We start from the raw sequence: 23063 nt of genomic DNA on the forward strand, positions 1-23063 counted from the left end.
TGAATGGTAAGAAATGTTCACATACTTAAGCCTTAATTAGTAGTTATAAAACTTTTTTTATAAAAAAAGAAGGCTTTGACTTCCTAGTACAAATATATTAGAGTTATACCGATTAGTTTTAAAAATAATATAAAATCAATAACGTCCATCTTTTACTAAAGCGGAGATTCTGAATACAATTATGGAATTAAGTTTGGTGACCAACCAATTATCATATTGCCGTATTATAATTTAAAAAATCTAAAAGCTTAGTGGTAATAGTATACTTTCTTTGGACTCAATAAGTGTAGATTGCACAATAAGTGTAGATTGCACGCAAGAAAAAGTAGAAAAAAAGTGGTATGCTTCGCCAGTCTACAGGAACGTCAATTTCAAATTGATAATAGATAAAGCTTGTCAATGTCAAAGAAGCACGATAAGTCAAAATAATTAAGATTCCAAAACAAACTGGATGCACGTGTTTTTTATAATTAAGATTTAGTAGTTAGAGTATTTAAGATTAATTATAAACTAATGATACTTTTTCGTTAATTATATTAAAATTGTTACATCATGATTCAAACTCCAAAACTTGGGGATGATCTCCCAGGTTTTGAAGTGCCTGTAAACGAAAACTTCGAGAAAGGCGTAGTGCCAAACAAAAAGCAAAAAAAGAATTCTGGAGGCTTTCAGTCCATGGGACTAAGTTTTCTTGTACTCAAAGGTATAACTAAGAGGGGTTATAAACAACCGACACCTATCCAGCGTAAGGTGAGAGAGTGTTATATTATTTTCATAACCTGAAAATTCCAGATATTATACGCCGTTACTGCCTTTTTGAAAGACATCTAGATTTTAGACATCTAGGTTTTTAAAAATAATAAAATATTTTTTTTATTTTAGATGTTTTGGAATATGAAATATCTTTATATGATTTTTCTTATTTTATTCCCAATGTTCAATTTATTTACTAAACTAAATATAAAATATATAATGTTATAATTTTCAGACAATACCTATAGCACTGGATAATAAAGATGTAGTTGCAATGGGCCGAACTGGATCTGGTAAAACTGCTTGTTTTGTTCTGCCAATTCTTGAAAAACTTATGGCTTCTGTAAATAAGTGTCCGCAAGGAAAAAATTTAAGAGCCCTTGTTCTCTCTCCTACGAGAGAATTAGCATTACAGGTATTTAATCTTTGGCTTTCCTCATTTTAATTGTTCAATTAATTTACACTACTGTTGTATCTTATTTTAATTCTAGACACTGAGATTTATGAGGGAACTTGGCAAGTTTACTGGTTTAACTTCGGCAGCAATTCTCGGTGGTGAATCTATTGAACAACAATTTGGAGTAATGTCGGGTGCTGCTCCTGACATTGTTGTTGCTACGCCGGGACGATTTCTACATATATGTATAGAAATGAACCTTAAATTGGATAACATAAGTATGAACTTTATATAATTTATTTAAATTACTTAAAAAAAAAATTTAAATTATTTTTTATTGAATCAACACTTAGTTAATCAATTTACATGCTGCAGTGTGTATTATTTATAAGTTGTAGGTTGTTGTTATACAAAATATTTTTTACAGAAATTGTAGTATTTGATGAGGCAGATAGATTATTTGAACTTGGATTTGGAGAGCAATTACAAGAAATAGTTTCACGTTTGCCAACCAATCGTCAAACTTTGCTATTTTCTGCAACACTACCGAAAATGTTGGTAGAGTTTGCTCGTGCTGGTCTCAGTGACCCTGTCCTAATACGATTAGATGTTGATTGGAAGTTACCTTCAACATTATGGCTCGGTTGGATATATGTCCGATCTGAATTGAAAACAGCAGCCTTGTTAATGTTATTAGATAGAGTAATAACTCCTACAACTCCACAAGCAGTAGTTTTTGCGGCAACTAAACATCATGTGGAATACTTGTATTTGGTAACTATTATTATAAATACTAATTATAAGCACAACTTTCGAGATACTTTCAAGATAGCTTTTTTGGCTTTAGTAGATATAGATTGTTGTTGTTGTGAGTTGTTGAAGGATTTTTTATTATATAAATAATTTCAGATACTTCAACAAGCCGGCATCACATCAACGTATGCTTATTCTGGTCTTGATGCATCAGCCCGTAAGATTGCTCTTGGAAAATTTATGAATAAAAAATGCTCAGTTCTTTTGGTTACTGATGTTGCTGCGAGAGGATTGGACTTGCCGTCATTGGATACAGTCATCAATTATAACTTTCCAGCAAAACCCAAGCTTTTTGTCCATAGAGTTGGTGTGTAAGCTTATTTCTTTAGTATTTAAATAATATAAGCTATAATGAACAAGTTCCCTTTTTAATTAAAATGCAAGTAAGCTATCTGCTTAAGCAATTTTTACTATTGTACGTATTTCATCATCAGTTTTGCCACAAGCTTTTAGCTAACATGACATTGATAATAAAATGGCGCGTTCCAGCAGCGCTGTTTATATATCTATCCTGTGTGTGTGCGCGCAGGTCGCAGCGCACGCGCGGGGCGGGCGGGTCGCGCGCTGTCGCTGGTGTCGGCGGAGGACGTGGCGCACTTGCTCGACCTGCACCTCTTCCTTGGCACGCAACTCATTTCTCCGGATGAGGTTTGAGCTTCTATTGTCTATAAAACTTTTTGAAACCAGGGAAAAATAAGCAATCTTATACCTTAAGCAATGAGCAAAACAAAATTATTCAAATTATATATGTATGTAATAAATTATAAACTAATAATTAAATTGATCTTGGATAGTTATGTAAAAATTTTTAGCATATACATATATATATACTGTCCAAGTTTTTACTGTATGGCCATGTATTTTATCTTTTTGTAACTGCAAAAGAAAAATACAAGCCTATATTTACCCACTGCGTCATACTAACCGAAACATACAATTATATAACTTATTTAACGATGATGTTATAGATAACAGAATATGGAGATGAGTGTCCTAGCGGCGTGTGGGGAAGCTTACCCATCAGCGCGCTGGAACTTAGACACCAGGATGTCGTGACCTGGGAAAAGAACATCTCGGAAATCGTAAGAAATCGTTATTATCTGTATATTATATAAACCAATCATAATAAGTTGCCAAAATATTAATACATTTTTCAGGAGAAGTAATGATAGAAAACAAAAATACGGAATATGATAACAAAAATACTAGGATAGATATTTAATAGTAATTTTGTATATTTCGTATGTATCAAGTAACCTAGCAAAACATTTCATTGATTTAAACACATTCTTTCCCGGCTTCTCTTAATGCTGCGTGTATTATGTTAATATTCCTATTTTGAGCAAGCATTTCGAGCAATTATGCGACATATCTGTATACATTATATCACCCACGATTGTGGAATTAAATGTTGCAATATAAAACACACGGAGTTGTTCTCGTGCAGGAGGAGGCGAGCCGCGTGTGCGGACGCGGCTGGCAGCAGTACGTGCGCTGGCGGGAGGCGGCGTCGGCGGAGGCCAACCGCCGCGCCAAGGCCACGCCGCCGCCCGCGCGCCCGCACCCCTTCCTGCGCGACCGCCTCGAGCGCGTCGGCGCCGACCTCGCCGAGCAGATCCGGAACTACACGCCGAAAGGAGTGAGTTACTTTACGACAGGGAGACAGAGACAGAGTGCGAGCACGTGTAACTTTTCGTTCTCGGTGAGAGGCCATAGGGCAGTATAACATTTCGTTTTGAAAAGCGTCCCGACGCCGGTCCCATCTCTTGACAATATGAACAGCTATATACGCGGCAGCACATTCAAAGTGCGAAGATCTTATTATTTTTTTTTTAATGGTAGGCGTATTTTTTATGCTACCTTGGGGTAAGATTGTTATGTTCCTTGTGCCTGTGCCATTGGCTTATTCAACCTTCAAATCGAAACGCAACAATACTAAGTATTGCTGTTTAGCAGTAGAATATCTGATGATTGGTTGGTCTGGGTAGGTACCCAGATGAGCTTCCACAAAGCCCTACCACCTATAATGTCCTCCAGACCGAATTCGACCAAGGCGACTCAAGAGAGATTAGCCAACTACGCAGGAAATATTTATAATTATAGTGCACAAGTGTGTGCGCAAACACAAGTGCACTCTCTATTCCCTAACTCTGTTAATTCGATGGGACGGCAATCCGACACGACCGGAAAGAGTTCAGGCGCAGGACCCAGGGCTTTTCGTGCTTTCCGAGGCACGGGAGAGTACACACACCTCCATCTTCCAGAATCCGGGCTGCTACTGAAAATTTTCGACAGAGAAACTCAATAACTTTTTATTGACCCGACCTGGGCTTTGAACGCAAGACCTCCGGGTCTGCGGCCTTACATGACTAGACCAACGAAGCAGTCAAGGTTTTTTCCTATCACCTAGTAACGTTACCGTTGAGTGTACGCTTGCTTGTACTTTTAGTGTGATTTGCTTGTACTTATCGCGTAAAATATTTAAATTTTTAAAAGCCCAACCTTCAATATTATTTTTCGAAATTTATCGGTAACTGGCCCTTATTAAGACTGAGGAATAAAATTATCTATAAATGATAATTTTTTTCTTAAACTTATACCGTTGTTACCGACATAGCTAATATCATATTCATGTTTTATTGCAGACGATTCTCGAGCTGACTGGAAAACAGGACTCACCGATGTACCTCGCCATGAAAGCGAAGCGACGCGTGCACGGAAAAACTATTCAGAAAACAAGGGAAAATAAAAATCAACAAGTAGTTATTATATTGGAAACTGAATTGAAATTTAAATATCACAAGTTTTTATTTTAATTTATATTACTTATTAACGAATATTTTTTAATCTAGTAATAAGTAACATTATTTCTTTCTTAGGGAGATGGAGTATTAGAAGAGAATTTCAATACTAATAACGACCCCGCCAAGGACGCTCACAAAACCGCATGTATAAAGAAAAAGAAAAAGGTCGTACAACGCGACGAAAATTATATACCTCACTTTGCTAGCGACCAACATACAGAGGCCGGGTAAGTACAAAATTAAAAACAATGATATGGTTAAAAATGTACAATATGCGCATAAGTTTTATTTTTATTTTATTTTATTAGACGTAGTAATAGAGAACAGATTCAAACAATTTTATTCAGCATTACACTATAAATTAAACTAAAACTGTTATCAAATAATAACTGCACACAACATTTTCATAATGCATAACGCAACTAAACCAGAAATTAGAAAATTTGTATCACAGGTAATATTTTATACAATTTGTAAGTTCTAATATGACACTTAATGTAATCGGTAATGTTTCAGCATGGCGGTGAACTTCGCGTCGAGCGCGTCTTCGGCGGAGCTGGAGTTACGCGGCGACAGCGAGGCGGGCCTGCGCCAACGCCGCGCGCAGCTGCGCTGGGACCGCAAGCGCAAGCGCATGGTGCACGTCGACCCCGTGCGTACTCCTTGTCTTTGTCATACTTTATACGTGCCCTAGGGCCGCAGGCCAAAATACATGCTTTGCTTGAAAGAACATACGAAATATTTTTCTCACATATTTAAAATACGAAATACCTATCACAAATTATTTTTTTAGGAATTCATTGAATTACAAATTTTATATATGAAATTGAAATAAGTTGGATAACAAATATAATTTAAATTAAACATAATATATAATTTAAAATACTCCTATCCTATTACTGATGTTTTCCCTGAGTAAAGTTTACTATTGGAACTAAATAATTAAGATATTTTATATACTTCGTGTGTTTGCAGTTAAAATAGTTGGCCTTAAATCTAGGATGTAAAAAAAATCAATAAGATTTAACATCTCATCTAATTGCTTGCACTGGTGTCGCGCGGGCTGGTTCATTGGAATTTTTTTAGTAAAAGAGAAGATGCATTTCGCATTCTTGCCGGAATTTCTTCTTTTTATTATAGAACAATAAGTATTAAAATGATCAATGGTACTAGGACGGCGGTCGCAAGATGATCCGCACGGAGAGCGGCGGGCGCGTGCCGGCGTCGTTCCGCAGCGGGCGGTACGACGCGTGGCGCGCGCGCAACGCCGCCGACGAGCACGACGAGCACGACGGCCAGCGCGCCCACACAGGTGACGCATCTCCACTCCTTACTTATTAGGTTTTGACTATTAAAGCCACAATAATATGCCTACGACTAACGATCGTGATTATTGCAAAGATTATTTGTACACTTGTGTTGTATACTAAGGATAATTGTATTATATCTGTAATAGAAGATGCATTGTTTTGTCTTTAGCCTCAGAGTTCCGACCGCGCTGGGTAAAACACAACGAACGCGTGGCTAAGAAGAAGTCGGAGGCCTCTTCCAAAGAATTCCGTGACAAACAGCAGATTGTAAAAGAACGATTGCGTAAAGATAAAATAAAGCAAAAACTTAAACATAAACATAAAAAGGGTCTTAAGAAGAAAAGGAAGTAAATAATATTATATAATTTTCCTATTAAATTGTTTCCTAAAAAAGTGTTATTATTTTATATATTTTCTTTTATTATATTAGAACAATGAAATTAATTGAATAACTATGGTTAATATTATTTTTCTTTGCATGTTAGTAGTATAGTTTAAGACATCGGCCAGACTCGATCCACACAACTGATGGTGCGCAAAACATGAAAAGTATCAGTTACACTCATTTCGCTCTTTATTTCATTAATGATTTGATATTCAAATAAATATGACATAATTGTAACCTAATCTTATTTAATTAACTTATTTTTTCTCACTTCTTGAATAGCACATGTTATAATACCGTTAGTAAGTTTGGTTTTTTGAAAGTTAATAAAGATTTAGTTAAGGTTTTATGCATTACTGTCAGCAGTTTTTCATTCAGTATTTATATATATTATTATTACTCAATGAGTTATTTATTTATATTATTATTACTTTTTTATATTATATTTATTTATATTATTATTACTCAATGAGTTAAGTTGTTAGGGCGAATATTGGATCTTTTGGCGCGTGACTAATATCGACATCTGTCAAATCACAAAGTATAGTGAAGATGATGTGAATGTATATTTAGACATTTTGATAGAGTTATTGCAAAAAATATACTATAATATATATAATACACATAAAATAAACTTTATTATTTGGCGTGTGAGTGCATTGTATACTTTCCTTTCCTGTTTCTTGTCTTTAGTGTGGGGATGTGACATCACGTCCGCCCCCACAATTTGATTGGTCCCAGGGTACAAACCTAGCCATTTTGCTTTCATAGCGTCATTACTTCTTTTAGTGTAAATATTTGTTTTTGTTCAATGTTCTGAGGTTATTTTAGTGATTATTTCATTCGCTTAAGTGAACTGTGTGAACTGTTAAGTAGTGATTGACCTATTATAAATTATGAGAAGTGAAGTAGAAAATGTGTACTTGGATCTCATATTGGTTTAGAGCAAGGCGCAGGTTGTAATAGCCGGTCTAGACAATCTCCGGTCTTAAACCCGGCGTCGAAGAAAAGAAAAAACAAAGTGATCCAAATTCCATTGATAGCGAGTCATACGGTAGACGAAGGATGCGGATGAAGTTTTCATATTAACTCCATATTTGGATTTGAGATACAAGATTGGTAAGCTGATCAATATTTTATTGCAAAATATTTATCAAACTTCATCTTACACGCAAATACCTTCGAATAATTGATTGAGTTCGCTTTCTCCGGATAATAACCAAACATGTCAACTATAGACTCGTGCTCTTGATTCTGCAGGTCTAGATTATTCGACGAAATGGTTTTTGTTTGAAACGGCCTACAAGGGGCGCAAACAATACTCCTTGTCTTTTGAATTAAGGGTTCATTAATACATCAGTTTAAGGTGCCGATCCCGAGCATGTTAGAATTATTCTCCAAAATTTACAAAGATTTGGAGATTTTTCATGGAAAGATATACGTTATGCTGACCCTTTAAAAATGCACATTTGCCACTCCAAACTTTATAGATCTAAAGGTGAATGATGAACTCAGGCAATTTTTTAAGGCAAAGATTATTTAGCCTAATCAGAGTAAGTTCTGGCGACCATGTGTAAGGCGTTAATTACGCAGTGTGAGCTGCCTAACCAAACTGCAACATTTAGTTGATTGAGCGGTCTCCGTCGACACGGTACTGTCTGCGACTATATTATACTATTTGTAAAAGTATATTAATTTATTTCAATTGAAAATCTACATTTAATAATAGTTAAGGATTGATTGAAGGTTTGGTAGAATGTATACAGTTTTAAGAATGATTACAATTTGTAAGGCCTCTATTTAATTCAATTATTATACCCGATCTCCATATAATGCATATAAAAAAATATAATGTATGTAAATAATAAATGTAGTTACGTTCTGCCGCTTGGTGGCAGTATTCGCCGCAAATAAATAAATCGAAAACTATGAGTTTATACATAGGTAATCACTATAGTTTGTTTGCATCTTTTTAGTTCTATCATAGAATTTTCGACGGATGACGAGACATAACCTAACTTCTTTTTATGTTATAGGTAGGCGCACGGACAAATGGGCCACCTGATGTTTAGTGAACACCATCGCATGTCCCTTGTGCCTGTATTTGGTCACACATCCTTCAAACCGGAACGCAACAATTGTATTGCGATTTAGCGGTAAAATATCTGATGAGCGGGTACCTAACCAGACGGGCTTTCACGAAGCGGTACCACCAACTAAGTAATTTATTGTAATCTGTTCTAGCTATCTTATAATGTGAAAAGGCACACCTCTTTCCCAATTTGATAATATAATTTTTATAGTCCTTATCAATACAATTGACCGATTTTCAGGGGTCACTATCTAGTAATCATAAAAGTACTTTAATAAATCGAGTATCTTGTTTCCTGTAAATGGTGGAATCATATTGTTTCTGGCTACAAATCTTAGTATCTTTTGACTTATTCATTCGATTACGTACATTCTATTGGAGGTGGAATGGTGGACGCGTAGACAGAGAAACAAATAGGCCAAGGGGCAGTGAAACCGCGATTGAGACAGAGATAGTTTGTCAATGTGTGCGTATAATGCTGCCATAGTAACTGCATTCCCTGTTTTGGGAGATAAATAATTTTCAGGATTTAATTAAAATATTTTTTTGTTTTCCCACTACACCCAAAAACCGTTGCATTGTTTGTTTTTGTTTCCGTTATCAATAGTACTTCAGCATCATTATATGGTACTGGATTAGCATTCTCCTCAGACGTTGAAATCTAAAACACTCAATTAATTTATTAATAAAGAATGGTCGACACATATATTTCTACGTTAACCTCTTGACTCGGAATCTAATAATATTATAAATTGATGAAAAATTTTAAATAGGAGAACGAATAAATTAAAATAACATAATTATGTATAACGAAGCACTTTAGGTTATTATTGGACTCCGTATTTATTTGTTTACATTGTCGACGAGTCGAAATTTTTACAAAAATCGGGACATTTTTTTAGCTGACGCTGGCAGCAATTACATGATAAATAATTATAGGTTATGAATGAAAAAACTGGAAAATTCTATTATCTTCAGGATTTTAATGCAGTATAAGGTTCTATCATGCTATGGATTAAATAAACATCACTGAGAAACTATATTAAGGACCCAACCGTCGTACTTACGCGTGAAAACACACGCCGGCAATTTTCTTCTTGCTATCGCTTTAACATGAAATAATACGACAATGCACCATTGTATAATCTTCGATATGATATAAGGATTGTTTCTCGGTCTTTTCCCTGGATTAGAATCATTTTCTAACATAAAAATAAGCAAAAATTGAACAAAAAAAAATACAATGGACGCACCAACTGTCAAGTTTGTTTCGCTACTTGAGTAGTGAAACGAACACCAAAACGGGTTACGCGATAAGGGACAAAAGATTTGATAATTCTCTCTCTGTCTAAGCCATTTGTAACGTAATTTTCGTTCACTTTTTTGAGTAAGTGAGAAATCGTCATTTCGTCTATTAGTTTCTCTGTCTACGGGTGGAAGTCAGAACTGTGTGGTCATGCTCTGCTGCTATTTTGCTTATAAGTTTTTTAACTATCTACTAAATCACACTTCAACACAAATTCATTGCATTTCAACAAATTAACAACGAAATTCAATTCATAGAGACCGCCAACAAAATAAACAAAAAGTTTTTTGTTATTCAACAGAAAAACCAATACACAATATTAAGGTGTCAATAATCGAATCGATTATGAAAAATGTTACGTTGCCGATTTACTATTTTATCCATGGGGATGTCACTCCTATATAAAATTCAAAACGAAAAAATCTAACGAAACTATCGCCATCTATTATCCGTGGATAAACAAAAAAATTGCTGATTCTTCATAGATGTGACTAGATGGCTCTTCTATCGCTTTATATACAAAAAATTTATTTATTAAAGTTTAATATTATATGTTATTCATATATATTTTTACCATATTAGAATATTTTTCAAAAGTTTTTGTAATTTTAAATATTTTATTGTTGCTAAATAACATTTTAAGCGGCAACACTATCTGCTTCTAACGAAAAGTATTTGGCAATTCAAAATATTTCATACCGTGCTTATTAACGAGAATCAAATCCTGTCTTGTATAGAAGCAGTGGAAAGCTTTGTGGTTTCTATTAAAATATCGAGTTATCGACTGTTTATGGACTCTACGACTTGCTTCCACGATTATAAACTTGCTACGTTAATTGGTTTTTGTCCCGTTTCTACGACGTACCTGGCTTTGATTTGGACTTCGATTTTAAGCGTAAAGGAAAAAATAACCAAAAAATCTGAATTGAAATGTTATTTTGGGTGCATGGTAAGATTATATATATATATATATATATATAAATACATACTTTTTATATTGCAAAGGCCATAATATAATATTTTAGTAAGTTCTTGAATATTTCTAATATTGGTACTTGTTCATAAATTTAAAAGTAGAGAAACTCTTTCTAACCAACGATTACTTATTGGTTCTACTGAATTATTATCTAAGTATATATTCCATTAACTTGTTTATATTTCAGGACCATTGTACAGATTTCCAAAGTGGGTTTATCCTCATCAGGAAAGAATCTATCATGTATCTATCTGGAAAGTATTATTAAAACGAGCGATGAATATATTTACAATAACATCCGATTTTGCTACAGATACTTTGAAAATTATTAACAATTACCAAGTCACCTGTTAATAAGAAATGCAGTTCCCACATTAAATATATGTAAGTTATAAATCTTAATACTTTAAGGAAGTAAGTAATTCATGTATAAATTATTCTCGTATTACCATTTATGCATAAAAACAGCTTCAGCCTGATATAAATCCATGTAAGCTAGAGTAAGATGTTCTTGATGAAATTAGTGTTAACTACGTGTGAAACACAATACCGAGCCTTTTTTTTCTAAGATATTAAATTTTTATCTTTGTACAAATAGTGTTCATATGAAAAAATAAATATACCAGATTTGTTGCCCCAAATGAGTGTTGCTTGTAAGGATCTAAGTAACATAATGTTATTATTTACAGCATCGCCTGATCATCTGCTAGAACAAGCAATGTCACTTCGATCAGCACCCACCTCTACTATACATGGCTATTCTTCTCCAGCATCAGTACTTTTTCCTACAGAAATACCTAGTGTTACGAGTTTTATTCAACACAATGGTTTCTTAAAATAATTGAAATATTTTTTGCTATATTTTTACTTTCAAGAACTGGAGGCACCTAACGAGTCTAGCCAAGAAAGTAATTGTTTAATTCATAATGAAACAAAAAATATGTGGCAGACTGGGTATTGAAAATGTCTAGGGCTTAGGTCTTTAAAAACTGTCCTGTATATATCAAAAGCTTTATAGGAGATGAAAGATGTGATTTGTCATATATATATATATGAGCATGATTATTCAAAAAGATCACTGACACATCCATCTGCAAAATTCGTAGACTTTATGAAAGCTTTGTTTAATATATGTAAATGTAAAGTGCATACAGGAATCTCCGGTGTCTCTGCAATTGTTTGATAATATTTTATTGAATATTGATATATATTCCAATTTTAATTTATCATGTGAAGTGCACTCTTCTTTAGAAAATTTTATTGTCTCATGTATAACTAACTTGATGTGGAGATGTGAACAAAATATTGAAAGGCAAAATCAGTCGATACAATGAAATGGATAAAATTAAGATGCAAGCCTATAAATATTACAAAATATAAAAAATAATATATGCTTTGTGTTTTATTTAAAAATTTCTTAAACTTAACATAATGTAACTTAAAACATTGGAAGTTGTAACACATATCACACAATGTACTATTACTACATGAAGCTTGTAAAATTACAGCCCATTTTAGTAGGCTTCTTGGTATGTATTTGGTGGTAGATAGTAGAATAATAATAATTATTTTAATGGGAGAGAGAATTAGTATAAGTATAATCTTTATTGAATGCAATACAAACATATTACAATATTATTGCACAGAAATTAATAACAGCATGAAATTAATTATATCATATTATGCACATACATGCAAACATATATAAATATACATAAACCAGACTAAACACATTATAGTAAATGATATAAATATATACAAACTGAAGTGGCTGAACACATGTCGCACAACCGTTGGAGTAGACGTGTTCTTGAGTGGAGCCACGCCTTGACAAATGTAGCGTAGGACGCCCTCCGGTTAACATTAACAGGCTGTTACTGTATGTATCAGTAACAGCCTGTTAATGTCTTACTGCTGGGCTAAAGCCTCCTCTCCCTTTTGAGGAGAAGATTTGGAGCTTATTGCGGCTAGGTGGACGACGAAGGGTTGATGATGATATACAAATAAACTTAACAAAGGCTAACACACAAATAAAAACCTTAATATATATATATATATATATATATTGTTTTGCCAATACACTGATCTTTATTTTTTTCATATTTTGTTTTATATCAGTAACAGCCTGTTAATGTCTTACTGCTGGGCTAAAGCCTCTTCTCCCTTTTGAGGAGAAGATTTGGAGCTTATTGCGGCTAGGTGGAGTGACGATATAAGCAAAGTGGACGACGAAGGGTTGATGATGATATACAAATAAACTTAACCAAAGGCTAACACACAAATAAAAACCTTAATATATATATATATTGTTTTGCCAATACACTGATCTTTATTTTTTCATATTTTGTTTTGTAAATCATTTGTAATTTTACCAAACAAAATTAACAGTAAAAAGTATTAAATAATATTGCGTTTAGAATTATAACACAGCGAAAACAAAATTAGTGAAAAGCTCCATCTAGTGTTGGTTAGCGTAGATTTTTTTTTATTTGTCGAGCTGTAGTAGCGCCGTCTGGTGGGCGTGGGTGGCTTTCTTACGTAGACAGAGAAACTAATAGACGCAATGACGATTAGACAGAGAAACAAATAAACCAAGGGGTCGTGATACCTCGATTGAGACAGAGATAGTTTGTCAGTATGTCGTATAATGTTGCCATAGTAACTGTATTCCCTGCTTTGGGAAATAAATAATTTTCAAAATTTAATTAAAGCAAAATAAGGTTGTTTACTTTTACTTTTTAATATTTATTATACATTTTTTGAATTAAAATATTTTTTTTTGTTTTCCAACTACACCCAAAAACCGTTGCATTTTTATTGTATATGAAGCGATAGAAGAGCCATCTAGTCACATCTATGAACAATCAACAATTTTTTTGTTTATCCACGGATAATAGATGGCGATAGTTTCGTTTGATTTCTTCATTTTGAATTTTATATAGGAGTGGATATAATAATGAGTCAGCAAACGTAACATTTTCATAATCGATTCGATTACTGACACCTTAATATTGTGTATTGATTTTTCTGTTTAATAACAAAAAACTTTCTTTTGTTGGCGGTTGGTTGAAATGCAATGAATTTGTGTTGGGGTGTGATTTAGTAAATAGTTAAAAAAAATATGGGCAAAATAACAGCAGAGCATGACCACACAGTTCTGACATCCACCCGTAGACAGAGAAATAATTAGACGCATTGATGATTTCCTTCTCACTTACTCAAGAAAGTGAACGAAAATTACGTTACAAATGGCTTAGACAGAGACAGAATTATCAAATCTTTTGTCCCTTATCGCGTAACCAGTTTTGGTGTTTGTTTCGCTACTCAAGTAGCCATATAAAGATGCTGAAGTACTATTGATAAAGGAAACAAAAACGAACAATGCAACGGCTTTTGGATGTAGTTGGATAACAAAAAAGATTTTAATTAAAAAAAAAAAAAAAAAAATATTAAAATGTAAAATTTAATAAGCTATATAAGGGAATCAGTTATACTATGGCAGCATTATACGCACGCACAAATTGACAAACTATCTCTGTCTCAATCGCGGTTTCACGCCCCCTTGGTCTGTTTGTTTCTCTGTCTACGATATTAGTATATAGTATAGGTGCTATTAATGAAAGGCAATTAAAATTTTTGATATATGTATAATATTTAAAAAAATTAAGGTAATCAATCATAAATGTAATTTATTTATATTTATCTGTACACATTGGATAAATAACATGAATAATTAATTTTGAGGAGAAACATTATCATTGTATGAAACAAATATATTTACAGTCTAAATATTCTAAGTAAAATTTTCAAAGTATAATGAGCTACTTTGAATAGCTGTAATGAGATATTAAAAATGAAAAGAAATGGATAAAACTTAAGAAATTGTTTACACTGAAAAAAATAAATTTGTGATCATTTATATTTTTTTTTATCATTGTTAACGAAAGTATATTCAATTAGTTCGTTAGAGTACAAAACTATGACATATTAATGGTGTCATTGTATATTTTTAAAATCAATATATCCGGATAAGCTTTTATATTACAATACAAACATAACATAAAGCAACAAGCTTTTACATCCATTTTTCAAAGCAAACATTACATTTTTCAATCTATTCACTGTAATTTATATTATACAACGGAAGCATAACTTTATATAAGCAATTTTGCTGAACATATTAGTATATTTCAAACAGCAGTTATATTCATGCAAATACTCGAATTTGGTATGAAGTCATTACGGAAAGTACGGAAGTAATCGGAAACGTTGTGATTGCGAGTGTTTTTAAATTACCAATGGTTTTAGAAATTTGATAGAATTGAAAAATATCATTGTAATATATATTTTAAAACTCCACACTTCTGATAATTTAAAATTATCGATTGCCTTGATGTACATATTTGGGTATTCAATTTGCTAATAAACTCTAGCACGACAGGAAAAACAAACCCTTTTTTACATTTTCCAGTCAAAATACAATGGTATTAGTACACAGTTTGGTGTTTTAGCATACCTATCTAATCAACAATAAATTCATTTATTATTATTAATAATAATAGTTTACTAACTAGATCATGCTTCCTCTTATCGACATTTTGGCGATTGTCTGCGAACAACTTTTGAAATCACATTCAAATTTTTATTCAAAAACAATTTTATATGTACATGTTAAAACTTAAATTTATTTAATTATAGAACCTAATTCTAACCTCTTTTCATCCGTGAAACAATCAGTCTTCTCATTGCAAAAATTATCAATCTCTTAATATTTACATTTTCAAAAGTTGCAATTTATATGCAATATAGTGGACACAGACCGAGAAAACTAGCCAGTAAATATTTTCGTATAATTCCTTGAAAATTTTGGGTTCTTTTAATATCGCCTTGTTCATGCTCATCTTAGTTTTCAAGAAATTTATTAAAGTGCTAAGTGAAATTCTAGTTACTAGTTAATAATGGACGGGACAAAGTGTGTTTCCATTTATTTCACATTGAGCGAAAAATGTTATGTTAGCCTACTTGTTCAAAATAAAATATAAACAAAAACAATATCTTTTTGAAAATATCAGAATTACAAACAATATTTGCTTGAAGAATATTTTGCAAAATATAAATATTTTTTATGAAAGTTTTTGCTACAAATGTACATTATATATAAGTATCAGTGTGATGTCTTTCGTGATAAGTTATATCTGATGAGTCTTCGCATACCATTCTGATTGTTCGGTCTCAGGAGGGTATGGCACTAAAATTAAAAAATCTGTAACGTCATTTAGACGCAAAAGTAAATAAATATAACGATAATTCTCGTCCCATAAAAATAATTCTTTACATGATAAAATATTAAAAATTAAAGACTAATTTAAAGACTTTTGTATAAAAACATAACACAAATCTATTTAAAGTATAACCGACAGCGCAAATATTAGAATCTTATTATAAATTCAATAATTTATATCATATTATCCTTTAAAAACCGTACATTACTTTTTTAAACCACACTCATTACATGACATTATTTTTATTATAATAGTTCATTCCGAATCGGTGATCATTTGTTTAATAACATTTTCAGTGCAGCCACTGATAAAATGATTATTAAATTTTCAATTGTTCAAAGTTTTTCTCAATAACATATACTTCAAATTTAATAGTAAAGCGACTTAGTAAATCACTTTATAGGGATGATTTTTGATGGAGTTTTTCTGTTCATCCTAGAAAGTGAATAATATATAAATGTAAGTTAATATTTCTTTGAATATTTATTTTACTGTAATTATAATCATTCAAAGAAAATTTACGAAGTGATGAGAAGTTATGTCTGTAATTCAGATATCCTGTTACAGAGTTGGTCGCATGTGAAGGAAGAAAAGTAATTATTTAATTGAGTTTATATACCGGTTTTGCGTGAAGTGACTCAGTTGCAAGTCGGTCAGACTGAAACTGAACTGAACGGTTTGAAACGGCCTACAAGGGGCACAAACAATACTCCTTGTCTTTTGAATTAAGGGTTCATTAATACATCAGTTAAAGGTGCCGATCCCGAGCATGTTAGAATTATTCTCCAAAATTTACAAAGATTTGGAGATTTTTCATTGAAAGATATACGTTATGCTGACCCTTTAAAAATGCACATTGCCACTCCAAACTTTATAGATCTAAAGGTGAATGATGAACTCAGGCAATTTTTTAAGGCAAAGATTATTTAGCCTAATCAGAGTAAGTTCTGGCGACCATGTGTAAGGCGTTAATTACGCAGTGTGAGCTGCCTAACCAAACTGCAACATTTAGTTGATTGAGCGGTCTCCGTCGACACGGTACTGTCTGCGACTATATTATACTATTTGTAAAAGTATATTAATTTATTTCAATTGAAAATCTACATTTAATAATAGTTAAGGATTGATTGAAGGTTTGGTAGAATGTATACAGTATTAAGAATGATTACAATTTGTAAGGCCTCTATTTAATTCAATTATTATACCCGATCTCCATATAATGCATATAAAAAAATATAATATATGTAAATAATAAATGTAGTTACGTTCTGCCACTTGGTGGCAGTATTCGCCGCAAATAAATAAATCGAAAACTATGAGTTTATACATAGGTAATCACTATAGTTTGTTTGCATCTTTTTAGTTCTATCATAGAATTTTCGACGGATGACGAGACATAACCTAACTTCTTTTTATGTTATAGGTAGGCGCACGGACAAATGGGCCACCTGATGTTTAGTGAACACCATCGCATGTCCCTTGTGCCTGTATTTGGTCACACATCCTTCAAACCGGAACGCAACAATTGTATTGCGATTTAGCGGTAGAATAACTGATGAGCATGAGTACCTAACCAGACGGGCTTTCACGAAGCGGTACCACCAACTAAGTAATTAATTGTAATCTGTTCTAGCTATCTTATAATGTGAAAAGGCACACCTCTTTCCCAATTTGATAATATAATTTTTATAGTCCTTATCAATACAATTGACCGATTTTCAGGGGTCACTATCTAGTAATCATAAAAGTACTTTAATAAATCGAGTATCTTGTTTCCTGTAAATGGTGGAATCATATTGTTTCTGGCTACAAATCTTAGTATCTTTTGACTTATTCGTTCGATTACGTACATTCTATTGGAGGTGGAATGGTGGACGCGTAGACAGAGAAACAAATAGGCCAAGGGGCAGTGAAACCGCGATTGAGACAGAGATAGTTTGTCAATGTGTGCGTATAATGCTGCCATAGTAACTGCATTCCCTGTTTTGGGAGATAAATAATTTTCAGGATTTAATTAAAATATTTTTTTGTTTTCCCACTACACCCAAAAACCGTTGCATTGTTTGTTTTTGTTTCCGTTATCAATAGTACTTCAGCATCATTATATGGTACTGGATTAGCATTCTCCTCAGACGTTGAAATCTAAAACACTCAATTAATTTATTAATAAAGAATGGTCGACACATATATTTCTATGTTAACCTCTTGACTCGGAATCTAATAATATTATAAATTGATGAAAAATTTTAAATAGGAGAACGAATAAATTAAAATAACATAATTATGTATAACGAAGCACTTTAGGTTATTATTGGACTCCGTATTTATTTGTTTACATTGTCGACGAGTCGAAATTTTTACAAAAATCGGGACATTTTTTTAGCTGACGCTGGCAGCAATTACATGATAAATAATTATAGGTTATGAATGATAAAAACTGGAAAATTCTATTATCTTCAGGATTTTAATGCAGTATAAGGTTCTATCATGCTATGGATTAAATAAACATCACTGAGAAACTATATTAAGGACCCAACCGTCGTACTTACGCGTGAAAACACACGCCGGCAATTTTCTTCTTGCTATCGCTTTAACATGAAATAATACGACAATGCACCATTGTATAATCTTCGATATGATATAAGGATTGTTTCTCGGTCTTTTCCCTGGATTAGAATCATTTTCTAACATAAAAATAAGCAAAAATTGAACAAAAAAAAATACAATGGACGCACCAACTGTCAAGTTTGTTTCGCTACTTGAGTAGTGAAACGAACACCAAAACGGGTTACGCGATAAGGGACAAAAGATTTGATAATTCTCTCTCTGTCTAAGCCATTTGTAACGTAATTTTCGTTCACTTTTTTGAGTAAGTGAGAAATCGTCATTTCGTCTATTAGTTTCTCTGTCTACGGGTGGAAGTCAGAACTGTGTGGTCATGCTCTGCTGCTATTTTGCTTATAAGTTTTTTAACTATCTACTAAATCACACTTCAACACAAATTCATTGCATTTCAACAAATTAACAACGAAATTCAATTCATAGAGACCGCCAACAAAATAAACAAAAAGTTTTTTGTTATTCAACAGAAAAATCAATACACAATATTAAGGTGTCAATAATCGAATCGATTATGAAAAATGTTACGTTGCCGATTTACTATTTTATCCATGGGGATGTCACTCCTATATAAAATTCAAAACGAAAAAATCTAACGAAACTATCGCCATCTATTATCCGTGGATAAACAAAAAAATTGCTGATTCTTCATAGATGTGACTAGATGGCTCTTCTATCGCTTTATATACAAAAAATTTATTTATTAAAGTTTAATATTATATGTTATTCATATATATTTTTACCATATTAGAATATTTTTCAAAAGTTTTTGTAATTTTAAATATTTTATTGTTGCTAAATAACATTTTAAGCGGCAACACTATCTGCTTCTAACGAAAACTATTTGGCAATTCAAAATATTTCATACCGTGCTTATTAACGAGAATCAAATCCTGTCTTGTATAGAAGCAGTGGAAAGCTTTGTGGTTTCTATTAAAATATCGAGTTATCGACTGTTTATGGACTCTACGACTTGCTTCCACGATTATAAACTTGCTACGTTAATTGGTTTTTGTCCCGTTTCTACGACGTACCTGGCTTTGATTTGGACTTCGATTTTAAGCGTAAAGGAAAAAATAACCAAAAAATCTGAATTGAAATGTTATTTTGGGTGCATGGTAAGATTATATATATATATAAATACATACTTTTTATATTGCAAAGGCCATAATATAATATTTTAGTAAGTTCTTGAATATTTCTAATATTGGTACTTGTTCATAAATTTAAAAGTAGAGAAACTCTTTCTAACCAACGATTACTTATTGGTTCTACTGAATTATTATCTAAGTATATATTCCATTAACTTGTTTATATTTCAGGACCATTGTACAGATTTCCAAAGTGGGTTTATCCTCATCAGGAAAGAATCTATCATGTATCTATCTGGAAAGTATTATTAAAACGAGCGATGAATATATTTACAATAACATCCGATTTTGCTACAGATACTTTGAAAATTATTAACAATTACCAAGTCACCTGTTAATAAGAAATGCAGTTCCCACATTAAATATATGTAAGTTATAAATCTTAATACTTTAAGGAAGTAAGTAATTCATGTATAAATTATTCTCGTATTACCATTTATGCATAAAAACAGCTTCAGCCTGATATAAATCCATGTAAGCTAGAGTAAGATGTTCTTGATGAAATTAGTGTTAACTACGTGTGAAACACAATACCGAGCCTTTTTTTCTAAGATATTAAATTTTTATCTTTGTACAAATAGTGTTCATATGAAAAAATAAATATACCAGATTTGTTGCCCCAAATGAGTGTTGCTTGTAAGGATCTAAGTAACATAATGTTATTATTTACAGCATCGCCTGATCATCTGCTAGAACAAGCAATGTCACTTCGATCAGCACCCACCTCTACTATACATGGCTATTCTTCTCCAGCATCAGTACTTTTTCCTACAGAAATACCTAGTGTTACGAGTTTTATTCAACACAATGGTTTCTTAAAATAATTGAAATATTTTTTGCTATATTTTTACTTTCAAGAACTGGAGGCACCTAACGAGTCTAGCCAAGAAAGTAATTGTTTAATTCATAATGAAACAAAAAATATGTGGCAGACTGGGTATTGAAAATGTCTAGGGCTTAGGTCTTTAAAAACTGTCCTGTATATATCAAAAGCTTTATAGGAGATGAAAGATGTGATTTGTCATATATATATATATGAGCATGATTATTCAAAAAGATCACTGACACATCCATCTGCAAAATTCGTAGACTTTATGAAAGCTTTGTTTAATATATGTAAATGTAAAGTGCATACAGGAATCTCCGGTGTCTCTGCAATTGTTTGATAATATTTTATTGAATATTGATATATATTCCAATTTTAATTTATCATGTGAAGTGCACTCTTCTTTAGAAAATTTTATTGTCTCATGTATAACTAACTTGATGTGGAGATGTGAACAAAATATTGAAAGGCAAAATCAGTCGATACAATGAAATGGATAAAATTAAGATGCAAGCCTATAAATATTACAAAATATAAAAAATAATATATGCTTTGTGTTTTATTTAAAAATTTCTTAAACTTAACATAATGTAACTTAAAACATTGGAAGTTGTAACACATATCACACAATGTACTATTACTACATGAAGCTTGTAAAATTACAGCCCATTTTAGTAGGCTTCTTGGTATGTATTTGGTGGTAGATAGTAGAATAATAATAATTATTTTAATGGGAGAGAGAATTAGTATAAGTATAATCTTTATTGAATGCAATACAAACATATTACAATATTATTGCACAGAAATTAATAACAGCATGAAATTAATTATATCATATTATGCACATACATGCAAACATATATAAATATACATAAACCAGACTAAACACATTATAGTAAATGATATAAATATATACAAACTGAAGTGGCTGAACACATGTCGCACAACCGTTGGAGTAGACGTGTTCTTGAGTGGAGCCACGCCTTGACAAATGTAGCGTAGGACGCCCTCCGGTTAACATTAACAGGCTGTTACTGTATGTATCAGTAACAGCCTGTTAATGTCTTACTGCTGGGCTAAAGCCTCCTCTCCCTTTTGAGGAGAAGATTTGGAGCTTATTGCGGCTAGGTGGACGACGAAGGGTTGATGATGATATACAAATAAACTTAACAAAGGCTAACACACAAATAAAAACCTTAATATATATATATATATATATATTGTTTTGCCAATACACTGATCTTTATTTTTTTCATATTTTGTTTTATATCAGTAACAGCCTGTTAATGTCTTACTGCTGGGCTAAAGCCTCTTCTCCCTTTTGAGGAGAAGATTTGGAGCTTATTGCGGCTAGGTGGAGTGACGATATAAGCAAAGTGGACGACGAAGGGTTGATGATGATATACAAATAAACTTAACCAAAGGCTAACACACAAATAAAAACCTTAATATATATATATATTGTTTTGCCAATACACTGATCTTTATTTTTTCATATTTTGTTTTGTAAATCATTTGTAATTTTACCAAACAAAATTAACAGTAAAAAGTATTAAATAATATTGCGTTTAGAATTATAACACAGCGAAAACAAAATTAGTGAAAAGCTCCATCTAGTGTTGGTTAGCGTAGATTTTTTTTTATTTGTCGAGCTGTAGTAGCGCCGTCTGGTGGGCGTGGGTGGCTTTCTTACGTAGACAGAGAAACTAATAGACGCAATGACGATTAGACAGAGAAACAAATAAACCAAGGGGTCGTGATACCTCGATTGAGACAGAGATAGTTTGTCAGTATGTCGTATAATGTTGCCATAGTAACTGTATTCCCTGCTTTGGGAAATAAATAATTTTCAAAATTTAATTAAAGCAAAATAAGGTTGTTTACTTTTACTTTTTAATATTTATTATACATTTTTTGAATTAAAATATTTTTTTTTGTTTTCCAACTACACCCAAAAACCGTTGCATTTTTATTGTATATGAAGCGATAGAAGAGCCATCTAGTCACATCTATGAACAATCAACAATTTTTTTGTTTATCCACGGATAATAGATGGCGATAGTTTCGTTTGATTTCTTCATTTTGAATTTTATATAGGAGTGGATATAATAATGAGTCAGCAAACGTAACATTTTCATTATCGATTCGATTACTGACACCTTAATATTGTGTATTGATTTTTCTGTTTAATAACAAAAAACTTTCTTTTGTTGGCGGTTGGTTGAAATGCAATGAATTTGTGTTGGGGTGTGATTTAGTAAATAGTTAAAAAAAATATGGGCAAAATAACAGCAGAGCATGACCACACAGTTCTGACATCCACCCGTAGACAGAGAAATAATTAGACGC

The 23063-nt window shown here is 32.4% G+C and overlaps 1 protein-coding gene and 1 long non-coding RNA gene across 4 annotated transcripts; both read left to right on the top strand.

Moving 5' to 3' along the window:
* Positions 1 to 422: 422 nt before the first annotated feature.
* Positions 423 to 6757, top strand: LOC126769266 (ATP-dependent RNA helicase DDX54). The gene is made up of 13 exons (XM_050487938.1): positions 423 to 750; positions 989 to 1168; positions 1245 to 1428; positions 1578 to 1924; positions 2060 to 2270; positions 2493 to 2611; positions 2932 to 3045; positions 3411 to 3602; positions 4609 to 4722; positions 4843 to 4994; positions 5284 to 5419; positions 5941 to 6079; positions 6247 to 6757. Exons 1-13 carry the CDS (start codon positions 553 to 555, stop codon positions 6426 to 6428), a joined length of 2268 nt encoding a protein of 755 aa, XP_050343895.1. The 5' UTR covers positions 423 to 552; the 3' UTR covers positions 6429 to 6757.
* Positions 6758 to 10558: 3801 nt separating this feature from the next.
* On the top strand, positions 10559 to 21222 carry LOC126769077 (uncharacterized). 3 transcript variants are annotated; one of them, XR_007669307.1, is made up of 3 exons: positions 10559 to 10809; positions 20060 to 20256; positions 20561 to 21222. It is a non-coding gene; the product is annotated as an uncharacterized LOC126769077 (long non-coding RNA). The 3 variants fall into 3 exon arrangements; XR_007669306.1 differs by lacking the exons at positions 20060 to 20256; positions 20561 to 21222 and adding exons at positions 11024 to 11220; positions 11526 to 12187; XR_007669305.1 differs by lacking the exon at positions 10559 to 10809 and adding an exon at positions 19605 to 19855.
* The last annotated feature ends 1841 nt before the right edge of the window (positions 21223 to 23063 follow it).

The sequence above is a fragment of the Nymphalis io genome, chromosome 6 (assembly GCF_905147045.1).
Source record: "Nymphalis io chromosome 6, ilAglIoxx1.1, whole genome shotgun sequence".
In the NCBI taxonomy this organism is placed as follows: Eukaryota; Metazoa; Arthropoda; class Insecta; order Lepidoptera; family Nymphalidae; genus Nymphalis; species Nymphalis io.

Bases quoted from the DNA above. Each gene is read 5' to 3' on its own strand.
- LOC126769266 (XM_050487938.1), top strand. From the start codon at position 553: ATGATTCAAACTCCAAAACTTGGGGATGATCTCCCAGGTTTTGAAGTG. The intron at 1,169-1,244 runs GTATTTAATCTT...TTTTAATTCTAG, and splicing joins CGAGAGAATTAGCATTACAG to ACACTGAGATTTATGAGGGA. The intron at 1,429-1,577 runs GTATGAACTTTA...TATTTTTTACAG, and splicing joins CCTTAAATTGGATAACATAA to AAATTGTAGTATTTGATGAG.